The following is a 12,518-nucleotide window of genomic DNA, read 5'->3' on the forward strand; positions in this document are numbered from 1 at the left end:
CTTCTGGCCTGAGCCACCACAGGCATGTGCCTGCATTTCCGGAGTCAAAAGTAGATGCCTGTCCACTTGCAAATTGATTCAATCTATGCAGGTTAGAGTAACTTGCAAAGATTGAATCAATTCAGCCTTTGGCTTTTTGAATGTCTGTCCCTAGCCCTTGAGACACACAGCTGCTTCACTACAATGGGGACATGTGCCCAGAGGGAGGTAAAAAAAAATCTGTGCCATTCTCAAATGGTTCTCCACATGCTTGGTGGGTTTGCCCCCAAGCATGTGGAGGGCCCTCCTGCACTCCTGTGAGATGTTCCATGCGCCCCAGCATCTCAGCATTCACAAGCTGCACCTGCTACCTCAAGGTATGTAGAAAAAACTTTAAAGCTGTGTCTGTGTCTGAATCGCTGATTCTCTGAATCAGCATCAAATCTTCATATTCGGATTCGGCCAAATCAAATCACGGACAGTAATTCAAATCAACATATTGAATCACTGTCCCTGATTCCGGTTGAATCTGAATCGAATAGGGCCTGCTTCACACACGTCTACTCCATACCTATTAAAAACAGGTGATAGATAGATAGATAGATAGATAATGTCCAATTCAAGCCAAACCATAATTACAACTTTGTACTTTAAAAGACTGTTTTCTAGAATTAGAAAGCACCATATATAATGTGTGGCCAGTGAAGTGATTCTGTTAATTAAACACTTCAGTGCTCTTTTATTATTTACACTATAAGTTAAATATCAAGCATTGAAAGGCAAATGATGAATTAACAATGTTTTTTTCAGGTCCATCCACAAGAGGTCTCTCATCTGTTGGAATACAGGTTTCAGTTGCTATGCAAAAACAGATTAGAAAAAGAATAAGAATCCAGTATAATTTTCACTACTTTCGAAGATTTGAACAACGATAAAAAGATGCCAACTGTCTTGAGTAACAATTATTATCCAGGGATACAAATAAAATGTTCTAGGCAAAAATGGGAGGGCAATGGCTAGAAACTGACCTTTGGAAAAAGGAAGTGCTTACAACAAACATTTGAGCAAATCTCTGAGCAAAAGAATACTCAAATGTCTCCTAGACTTTGCCCTTTGGGAGAATCTGGTTGAAGTGGCAGCTTGTAAACCTGCTCTTATGAGCCTCCAGCATCAATCTATATTTAAACCAACATACTTGGATTTATATTTGTATCTTATGAGAGAGATGTTCTGCTTGGTTTTAAATAGGCTCCTGTTTTTGCACCCACATTCCAGAAGCAGCAACAACTGTGTATGCAACAGCAGGTACAGATTTATGTCCACAATTACCTATATCTGCAACTTGTGGATACAAAAAATAAAACAACCCAAAGGTCACTGTTTCCAAACTATTTCTAGTTGCATGTTTGGGATCCCCAGGACAAAATAGTAAACCCCCTGGTTTTCTCAATGGAGAACTCAGCAACTTATCCTACTGATTGGATTATTAAATTAATCCTTACTATTTTCTGGGGGCAAGGGGAGGGGAATAAAGAATTTCCATCTAAAAGGTTTCATATGTTAATGAGATCTAGTTAAAAAGGACCAGTTCAAGTGCACTGAATGGCAAATCAATGTGAAATTACATTAAATGACCATATCCAGAAAGAAGTCCTGAGGTTAAAAAAAAAAGCATAGGACACCACACTGGAATCTAGAACTCACCTATCTCAGCAGAGCACCCGCATCCCTACCATGTAGAGTTGTTGGTTTCTTCCTGAATCTGGTGTCAATGAATCAACTGATATTCCTGGCTGTTACTTACCTTCCTGGCCCCATGCATCTGGCATTCCTTTCTGTATAGCATCAACAGGAATAGCAGAGTACCCTATTTAACCTAGCCCGAAGCTTGGTGGTAAAACCAATCTCCAAGGAGACAGGGGAGGTATATTTGAACCCTTCAGACTAAGGAGGGCCTAAAACCCAGGTCTCAGACTTTGTGGGTAAATGCTCCAATTGCTGGGCTCTTCTATAAAAATGGTGGGGAAAACTTCCTCCTCATCACCACCAGTGTGTTAATAGAATAGCAAGCCCAACTCATTCATTGAAAGAACAGTTGCTTGCATATACACTGAGGAAAGGATTCCAGGCTCTGAATCCTGAGTGGATGGAGGCAGCTCTCTGCAGCCCCAACTTGGATGCCTATACTTTGGAAATGGGGTAGGAAGTTAGACATAACCTGTGCTGAGCATTTCTGATTAGCTAGCTTTAGATGACTCCCTAGCCAGTGTGCAGGTTTTTGGATCTCCCTTCTGAGGTGCCTAACTTTGAATTTTGGATTTTACTCATAGGATCAGCCACTTACAATGTAGGTGTTGCAGCACCTAACTTGCAGTGACTTATGTCTTCTTTGGATTTAAGCAGAACTCCCCCAGTTCATAACACTCTGATGCAAAATAGCCAGGAATATCAACTGACCCATTGTCAGAAGATGCAAAAAGTTTTAAAGAAAAAAAGAAGAAAGAGCCAAGCATTTTTGTGGGCAATATCTTTTAATGGACTAGCTCCATAGTTGGGAAATATTTAGACAAGTTTTCAGGCACAGAGTGCTGCTCCCTCAGGTCTGAAAATGAAATGGACAGCTTGAGCTATGTAGCAGAACAACAGCCTCTGTAACAGTCCAAATATAAAAAACCCATCTGCTTAGAGGAATGGAGCAGGGCAGTAAAATAAGAGGTAGCATGTTACTTCAACACAGCTCACCTGATGTCTGTAAAGGTTAGGATCTTTTCTGGCCAAAAAAGTGGGACATTTTTGCACTTTTATCTAATAGCCAATTGAATCAGCTTTAGCTAAAAGTGCCAAAAATACTGCAGAGCTGGGTTGAAGTAACCATGCTGCTTCTTCTTGTAAAGCATGTTTTCTTTTTAAAATATATAACAAATAAAACCAAAAGGGCCATGGCTCATGGGTGCTGAGTACCTGCTAATTTTTTGGGTGGGTGGTTGAGCCCCAGAGCACCCAGGGAGTCGGCACCTGTGTTCAAAAAGTAAAACACAAGCTAAGTGCCAACACAGCATAGCAACATGAGGCTTTTCCTGGCAAGGATTATCTCTAGATGTATTACCTGACATGTTGAACTAACATTGGACTACTTCATGGAGGTAATATGATCAGGAGACTCTGGTGCGGTACCAAGGCTGTTTGTTGCTTCTAGCCCCAGCACTGCACCTGAGCTTTGGACCGGCTCCTGTGTGATGCAAGTGCTGGGACTGACAGACAGCTGTTTGTTGCTCCCAACACCCATACTCCACTGGAACCTTGAACCAGCTCCAATGCAATGCAGGAGTAGGACCAACGAACAGCTGTTTGTTAGTCTGAATCCCAACAGTGCACCCCAGCACACTGAAGTCTTCAAAGGCTCTAACTCTTAATACATGTTTTGTTTAGATTGTAGTAAAAATTGCTGCGAGACTCCTCATAAAACTTTCTAACCATAGGAATATGTATTATGATCTAAATAAAACATATTCTAAGTGTAATGTGCCAAAAGGCCCTAGGAGGGAAGGGCATCACCATGAAATCCACATGCCCCCAGAGGCTGGGGGAGGCACAGTGAGCTCCAGGCAGCTATGGTGCTGTCAGCAGCTGAGACACTGCCAAGAGCACCAGCAATTGCAGACCACCTGCAGGTGCCACCAGCATTGTCAGAGGCTTCTTTTTGCAGGCGGTGCACTGCCAGACTCAGGGAGTGCACATGCATCTGCGTGCACCCCCTGAGTGTCATCATTATCACCTGTGAAGTGCAGAGAGATTAGCAGGTATCAGGTATATTATAAGAAGCCATAAAAATCAATTTCTGGGTTTAGTCCCTGGTTTTTAGTATCCAGTAAAGTAAGGAATATTTATTCCCAGGCCCATCATCTGAAGGTGTTCTGTAAATTTCCTTTGAGCACAAGGATTGCAAGGTCAGAAAAAGAGTAGCTTTTTCTGGGAAAAGTGTTCAACCTGTGTTCATGTGCCCTGTTCTTAATCTTTTTTCCTACAATCATTTATGCTGAAGTGCAGCTTTGTCTAGTTTTAACTATGATAAAAAATGGTAAAAACAGTCTAACTCAACAAGACTGTGAACCTCTTACTTGTCCCTGCAAAGCAGTACACACTGATTTCAAATGGCAAAATTTGCAGACTAAGGTACTATTGAATAGAAGAGAAGGTGAAAGAATCTGGTCCATAATGCTAATGCATCATTAAGATGAGCCATTTTGGAAAAAATCTGGCCCTTTAAATAAGACAAGATATAGTTAGCCCTACTTCCCAATGCTAATACACAAACACATGTGAAAACCCTGATCATGTGGTAAAGAACCATATGACTTTAATTGTTTTACACAGAACATTTACCTGGCTTAAAAAAAATAGCTGTTACTTTATCTATGCCTCTGGTAAACAAACATACTTTCTATTACACCCCTGCTTTCATCTATTTGGGATTCTTCAAAACACATCCATACGGTTGCATTTTTTGTGCTTGGTCTTTTTCAGATCATGAGTTTTGCTTTGTTTTGGGGTTTCTTTAAGTATAAGCAACACAAAATTCCTTGAGCTATTACTGAGTTGTAGGCATAAAAATACATTTTCCCAATACAGAAAGAAAATACCTTTTATTTTTAGAGGAGAGAAATAGTTGAAGTGGGCTGTACTAGCACCTCTGTTTAAGAAAAGGTTTAGATTTCAGAAAGTATTTGAAGATTATAATGAGTGCTAACTAGGGCATCTTTCTTAAGTCAGGAGCACTTTACAATGTGCCTGCAGCTCAGTCTTTAAACTTCTTTTTTCATATTGGTTTAAAGAATGCTATTACTCTTGATTGGTTAAAGCTGCTTACACCACTTGAAAAGTGTTGGGGGAGGAAATGCCAATAAAGGAGTCACATGCTTGACTAGGACAATTTGGTGCAAGAATCACAATAGGGTTGTATGACTGGTAAGAAGGTCATTGGCATTCAGGTTGCCTAGTGAATTTTTAAACTGCCCATAAAAGGTCTGTACTCATGCTTTGTCTGCAGATATGCAAGATGGAGCATATCTAAATTCTATGTGTGACGACCGGTCTATCAGAAGCTGTCAAAAGCTCCATAAGTGAAATAATGTGACAATACAGTGCAGAAGCTGTAATAATATCCAACTGGCTCCCCCTCCCTCCCCCTCCCCTGATTTCCTCAGCTCAGGAGAGAACAGGATGGGAGTGGGAAACTCAGTCAAGACCAAAGGGTTGTATTCAGGGGTCTAAGAAGAACTGGTTACAGTCGAGGACAGGTCCAAGTAGCAAGTCAAAAGAGGTGACAAGTGTTCTCTCTCAACTGGCAGATACTGCTTTTTAAGAGTCCTAGTAGATGATTTGTTTTGAAAAAGGGAAAGAACAAGACTAACAGTGCAGAGGCCTGGGTCAGTCCACAGTGTCTAGGATGAGCATTTTCATCCTTAGTACAGAAGAGGATACATACATTACAATCTCATCCACCAAATCCTAAAGATGCTTCAGTGTAAAAGAAAATTAACAGGATGTTAACTCAGCCCTGATGGATTTTACAGGAGAATTAGAGCAGGTTTGGAGATCTCACCTTAAAGGATTCAGCTTCACAAGTGGAATTCTTCTCCTCCTCTAGATCACAGTCCTCATGCAGGTTGGCAGTGCTAATGCCCTCTAAGCAGTACTCCTCATCCAGCTTGTTGCGGCAGCACTGCTCCTGGGCTATGCTGTCAATTGAAATTAAACAAAGGAAGAACAACATGCTTAGATCAAAGGCATATCAGGTGGTTTAACCAGTGCACCTATGAATATTTGTCCTAAGTGTCCAGGAAAGAGCTTCTTGGAAGAAACCCTTTAACAGTCACAAACCTAAAAAATGATTTAGGTAGCAATAGAACAAATGCTTATGAGGTACCAATCAACAGTGTTAACCTCTGGGCTGTCATTTACAAGCGACTACAAAGCTTTCCATTCCTCTCATTTTTTTCCAGCAGAGGAGATTGGTGCTTTTCCACCTTTTATTTTTATATTCATCCCAGTATTCATTTGTAACTTAAAAATGGTGTCAACAAACTCCTTCCCATAAACAAAATGTTAATGAAACTCATCCCACTCCAGAAATCCCTCCTATTTGCTCTCCAAGATCATCCCAAATTAACCATTTTATCTCCTTATATCCACTTTTTACTTTTCTATTGCTACATTAAGGCTTTAGGTTAACGTTCTTATACTGCTTTCTACCAGAATAGAGAGGAAGAAAAAAATCTCCCCAAGCTCAAACAGACTGCATTACACTTAGAAAAATTAGTGTGTCCATAGGATTAATGATGATGCTATTTGATAGTAGTAGAAAACAAAGCTGCATGAGTTACAGGGGACAAAGGAGAGTATCCAAAATGGCCAACTGTGGGTGAAGAATTTTCTGTGCAGTAAAAGCAGAAAGAACATAATATACAACCTTATTCTTCAGTAGATCATTCAATTCCAGGCTAAAGTTAGTCCATGAAAAAAGTGACTCTAAAGAACATGCCATATGTTCATTCCCCTAGGTGATTCCATCCTGGGGTCACAGCTAGCTCGATACAAACTGGTTCCCACACCACCCCGTGCTCAGGATCTGTAACAATGCTTACTGAAGACAGCCAGCTTAGGAGAGCTAGTCATGTGTCTCCTCCTTACTAAGAGAGTAAATTTTCTACAGATTAAAATCTGGGATAAATTACTCAGTAGTAATTGTATCAGGCATCTGCATTCTTAGATAATAAATCCTTTCTTTATCTCTTTGGAGTAGAAGGCACTAAAAGAAGCATATGTAAGCTGTAAGAAAAAGCCATGAATGTGCTGAAAGTAAATCTTGAAAAGGTTTTTTCGGTTATTTTTAAATAAATATTTGTTTTCTAACTATATATTTTTCTATCAGCAAGTCACTTGAGTTTCTTGCATCTATTACAAATCAGCAACAAATGTCAGATCCTCTTTATTATTAGAACAAAGAGGCTAACAAAATGTTTATAAGTAGCATCTAGAAAAAGATATACTTGCATAAGGGCATTTGGCCACAACAAATATCAAACAAACTTTTTACATGGCTGAAGGTTCAGGTTCCACACCAAGCCAATTAGTGCATTCCTTTTTTGAAAAAAGAAAATGGCACCCTTGAGGCAAAGAGTATGTGCACATGCCTCTCACTTTAGTGATGACACAAAAATTCTTCACTTAAGAGTTTTTTTCTTTTTTTAATTTTATAAAAGTGGAACCTTGGAACCCTCTCTCAGACAAATACCCAGAGGATTTTATTGTGTAATTTTAGTTTTAGTAGTATAAGAATTGATACCAGATGTGAGCTAATAGGTTTCAGTTATTCACCTTTTTAAAGTGTTTAAAGATGCATACACCAACCAATTAGGGATCAGGCCACTTAAATAATTGTAAATGGAGGAGCTGTCTTGCCACCCAAGGAAATAACATAAGAAGTCACACTTAGATCTATTTCAAGCTCAAGAGTTACCAAAAATCCCCCACAAATTCCAGACCACACAGGCTGAATCCTGCAGGAGATTTTTCCATTGCTTCCCTCAGTTTTCAGCAAAGAAAAGGTCTTAGATCCCCTGCTGACTCATTTGACAAACTTTTTGTTACTGATTTACTTTGTCAGTTACCAGTCACACAACGGACCTTATCCACTGAAGCCCGCAGAAATTAGAAGGAGTCTTCCAGGTGATTTCAGTGGGCATTGGATCATGACATCAGTACAGTATAGATCACGTAAGACACCCATTTAAATTATGAACGAAAAGGTGAACCTCTAACAAATTTAGATCATAGTCAACATTGGTACAGTACAGGCAACTTAAGACACACATTTAAATCATAAAAAGAGTATTACCTACTTGCCAAAATCCATTAATTTAATATTAAAAAGGTATCACTTAAACTGTTTTACCTATGCAGGCTAACTCAGTAGAAACAGCCTGCTTTCAGTAGTTCACACCTCTTTAACGCTTGGAAATGTATTACTCAAACCTGTCCCTGACCCCTGCTCAGCTATTCACACCTCATTAAGGATTCTTACACTGGTAGGGAAGAGGGCCTTTTCTCTAATAACAGGCTTGACATTGACAGGATATACTCAGTTTCCAGGATGCTGGCAAAGCAGCATTAACAGTGGTTCAGAGGGACTAGGAAGATTAACCACTCAACTTGTTAACTGGATAATTTTTGGATTGTGAAATGAACCCACTAAAAACAGCTTATGCTAAATCAAAAACTTGAGAGTCCAAAAATTGTTTGTCCAAAATTATCACGTGAGAACTTCTGAATGAAGGATGGATACTTAAAAAAATAGGTAAAGTTCAAAAACAGATTACTGAATAGGAATTCAGGAAAATCCAAGCTAAAGCTGGAAAAGAGAATGGTAATTCTACCTGGTGAAGGATTTCACTATTTTTGAGACCTTATTTAGGCCCCTCTTGGGAAAAAATGCTTTCTAAGTTTTCTATCTTTGCAATGTGAAGTTTCAGTGAAATGCAATTCCTGCTCTTTGCTCAGTTCTGCTGGGGTGCTGGCTCCGGGGCAGTCCTCCTACTACGTCACATCAAAGCCAGGGACTCTGGATACTGTGCATATGTCAACAGCATGCAAGCAAAGCACTCAGTCAGATATCAAACTCAAGAAACTCCACCCAACTTCTCCTGCTCAATACGTGTGATGCAATGAGGATGCTCTGAGGCATCTCAGCTTGTCTGTTCTTCAGCAACCTAGAAACCCAATTCCTGCTCAGTGAATAGATAAGAAACCCAGGTCTTAGAAACAGTACCGGTAGCTGATTAAGAATCAGGCCAGTTTTGAAAATTTGCATGGTTTCCAATGGAATGCTGTAAAAATTGAACCCTCTTTTTCAAATGTTTCCACTTTGACAAGTCATCAAATTATCCCCTCTTCCCTCCTAAAGGCAAAAAAACCCCTTTCACTTTTTCCTATTCAGAACAAGTTATTCAACATCTTTGAACTGTGGCTTGTAGTCAAAATTCAATGGAATGGAAATACAACATAACAAAAAATAATGATGAGAAAAGTGCTAATCACTTTCTACAATCCATATTGCTTGGGTACGTACTAAATAGTTGGCAATTATGTTCTCTGTGCTGCAACACAGGTGCACAGCCATTGAGGAGGGAATGTCAGCCAAGTCCTTAAGTAATGGACCCCAGGTGAATCTGTTCATGCCCTATCCCTTTCCCATAGTGCATTTCCTTTAAGAGAACTCAGGTGCAGAACCCCTAGACACTATAAAGAAAAGTCAAAAGATCCGTAGATTAACTGTCAACCCATTGGGACAGAAACTATATGTCTGAACAGTACCTGCCCCAGGTTGGACCTCTTTCTATTTTCTACAGAAAAAGTAGGCCAGTTTCACTGAAACTTCATCACCCACAATGATAGAGGAAGAAGCTGAATTTATCTCACTGAGCAAAACCCACAACACTCCACATTCAGCAGTGGAAATGCACTCAGTGGAATATGGTTCATTTGTTCCAAGCTCAAGCCCTAAAAATTGAGAAATCTCCTATTATTCCTTTGATTATTTTAGAAGTTGGACAGCCCTGAGCTAAGTGGCCGGGGGCTGCATGCAGCATGGGCCACGACAGCAAGGATCACACACACCAGAGGCTGCATGAGTGCAAGGCACCAGCCCCTCGGCCACACTCCCCCCACCCCTTGCTGGTATGCATGGTAGCCTCCCTGCTCCCCAGTAACTACAAGCAGCCTCCATCTCAGTCCCTCACTATACCATACCACAGGCTCCCTCAGTGTTGTGGGCTGTCCTGCCCCACCCTCTGGGGTGCGAGCAAGAAGCAGAAGCTGAGGGAGGGAGGTGGAAATTTAAAGATCCTGGCTGCAGCAGTTGCTACAGCAATGAGGTAGAAGACCATGGGCAGCAAAGTAACCCCTTGCAAGCTGCATGCAGCCCATGGGCTGCCAGCTGGAAAGCCCAGCCCTAGTTCATTTTTTCAGATGAAAAAGTGACTATTTTGCTCAGTATTTGAAACACTTTGTTGTTCTGTAACAGCCCCAGAAACTTGTTGAGCTAGCTTTATATTTACTATCTGTCTGAACTTTCATTATGATGCCAAATATTAAAATAGGAAATTCTAGGGGGACACTGGCTACTTAACTGACTTTCATTCAGGATATTTAAGGATCACATTATCAATACTCTGTTCCTTTGGTGGATTTTATCCCACGTCTCAGTAATATACCACCAATGAAAAGAACTCATCATTTAGACTTAAATAAAATTAAAGGGAAACTGACAAAAATTAAAATAATTGTCAGTATCTTATTAGCCTGAATTAAAATCAAGTTATGGGAAACAGACGGTAAAAGCAAAAATTCACACTTATATTTTTGCCTGTAGGACTTTTATTTTTCCAGATAAAAAAAGAGAGATAATTTCAGAAGTACATTTAGCCTGATTCTAGGAATAGTAAGAGCAGCCTAAGACACTGTGAAAGGGTAACTGACTGAAAATACTGAATTTGTGAAAATCAAAGTGTATTCATTTTAGCTTGTTAATAACCAAATATTAGATTGACAGATCTTGGAAGAACCAGAATCCATGGTTTTACTTTAAAGTTTAACTTGCTTTGCTAATTTTCAGAGTAACTTTCCAGTGAAAAAAAATGCATGCCTGTTTACCTCCAGAGCATTTTAATCTTCTTTGTTATCCTCCCAAAGGGTGCATTCTTAAATCACCATGGATTTCCTGATCACCTCTTCTGAGTTCTTATTACCTTTTATTCCTGTCCATAAAAGCATTAAAATTTAACTTGGGCCTTAATATAATTTCATTTGATACAACTGGAGTTTAAACCAGAGGAGCATCCCTCATTATCTTCTGCTTCTTGCTCAATTTATTTATGAGGCTTGAAGCTACTCCCATGCTTTTCATGTGAAGAACTAAGGGCTTTATATTTGTCAAAACCATTATGACTAAAAAAGAAGTGATTTTATTGAATAAAGATGACAAATTTGCAAAGGCAAGCAATATTCTTAAACTAAACAGATTTTTTAAATAAAAAATATACTCAGAATTTACTTGTAGGCCTTCCACTCATAGGCAGTGGAAGTGGGGGCTAACGGAGCTTAGCCCCTCCCCCAAACAAGGGGCAGTGGTAGGGCTGCAAGGCAGCCCAGCTGAGGGCTTCTTGCAGCTGCAGCAGGGGTGGGGAGGGAGTGGGTTTGGGCCTGGGACTGGAGCTAGGAGAGGGGCAGATGCTGCACAGCCAGCGGGGCTCAGGACTGAGCCGTGAACAGCTTGTCTGGGGGGTGCAGCTCCTGCTGCTACCTGCACTCAGGAGGCATGTGGGAGCATGTGCCTCTGGATCTACATGGGGCAGGACAGGCTGCTGCTGGGAGCTGAAGCCAGGGCTGCACCGGGCTCATCCCGGCAGAGTTGGGGGCAAACCGGGCTGCGCTCAGGGTGGGCAGCAGCAGCGGTGGGAGGAGACTATGGGGTGGAAGGGCTGCAGCCACCCCAAAACTCGCTGTAGCCCACCTGACCCCCTCCCTGGAAGAACTGCGGCTTCATCCCCTGCCCTGCCCTGCCCCAGCTGGGCAACACCTGTCCTAGTTGCAGCAGCACTACTGTTATTATAATCATTATTATGATGAACGACAACTCAGGGCAGGCACGGGGGTCCCAGGGGCTCTGGCTCCCAGCTCCAGGTTGCACCCACCCCCGGGTGGCACGGGGCTGGGGCCATAGCCAGTGCAGGGAGGTAGCCGGGAACAGTGTGGGGCTGGGAGGTGGCAGATTCATTGGTGTGGGGGGTGCTGGCACCAGGCAATGACTCCGGATACATAATGTGGGATCCTAGCAATGAAAGATACTTCTCAATCATCTGCTTAAAAAAATACAGCACATAAACATTTGGACCTAAATCTATAATACTGACCCAAACTGTCAAATTGTCAGTTTTAATGCAGATCTAAGTTTTGTGGCTTAGAAAATCTGCTTAAAAAGTTGTCCTGAGCATTTTTCATGAGAAAAGGAAAATTAAAATTGTAACATCTATTATTTGCAAAGCAAAACAACACTCGAAGGCATAGTGGGATATTAGCAACAGCCACTGGTGAAATAAGCAAGTCTTCCAAATGAGTGCTGATAAAACATTTACAGCATGGCATAAGAACATATTTTCTGAATATGTTTCACATGTTCAGGGAAGACTAGTTTAGAAATATCTTAGAGGGTTTTAAACATTTCCTTGGGACTATTTTTTTTTTTAATTCCTCCAACTGCAAAACCAAAAGCCCTGAGTCTGTCAGAGCAGGGAACACAGGATGTCTAACTAACAAGCATGAAACTTCTCCAAAAATGACCTAAAACAGCATTTCTAATCACAAAGCTGTTATAACTTTGAAGCCTGAAATCTGAGGTTTTTCCAGACCTAGAAATGACAAACTAAAAATATCTATCAACATTTAAGCAGCTGATACCTCTCACATTGACCAATCTTGTCTCA

The 12,518-nt window shown here is 40.9% G+C and overlaps 1 protein-coding gene and 1 long non-coding RNA gene across 4 annotated transcripts in view; one reads left to right on the plus strand and one right to left on the minus strand.

Annotated features, from left to right (window-relative positions):
* The window catches only part of LOC109316329, an 18,646-nt gene extending 15,334 nt beyond the window's left edge, over positions 1 to 3,312 (plus strand). The window contains exon 3 of the long non-coding RNA XR_002102812.1: positions 3,158 to 3,312. This is a non-coding gene — a long non-coding RNA (uncharacterized LOC109316329). The remainder of the gene's footprint in view (positions 1 to 3,157) is intronic.
* The window catches only part of FBLN1 (fibulin 1), a 129,408-nt gene that overhangs the window by 88,370 nt on the left and 28,520 nt on the right, over positions 1 to 12,518 (minus strand). For 2 of the 3 annotated variants that reach the window (XM_019544288.1, XM_019544289.1), the window contains exon 3: positions 5,582 to 5,717. In XM_019544288.1, the coding sequence (XP_019399833.1) occupies positions 5,582 to 5,717 (136 nt within the window). Of the gene's footprint in view, positions 1 to 5,581; positions 5,718 to 10,689; positions 10,716 to 12,518 lie in introns of those variants that run through there. The other variant, XM_019544290.1, reaches the window with a different exon arrangement.

This window comes from Crocodylus porosus, unplaced genomic scaffold (assembly GCF_001723895.1).
Source record: "Crocodylus porosus isolate Cpor-Errol unplaced genomic scaffold, CroPor_comp1, whole genome shotgun sequence".
NCBI classification, from domain to species: Eukaryota; Metazoa; Chordata; order Crocodylia; family Crocodylidae; genus Crocodylus; species Crocodylus porosus.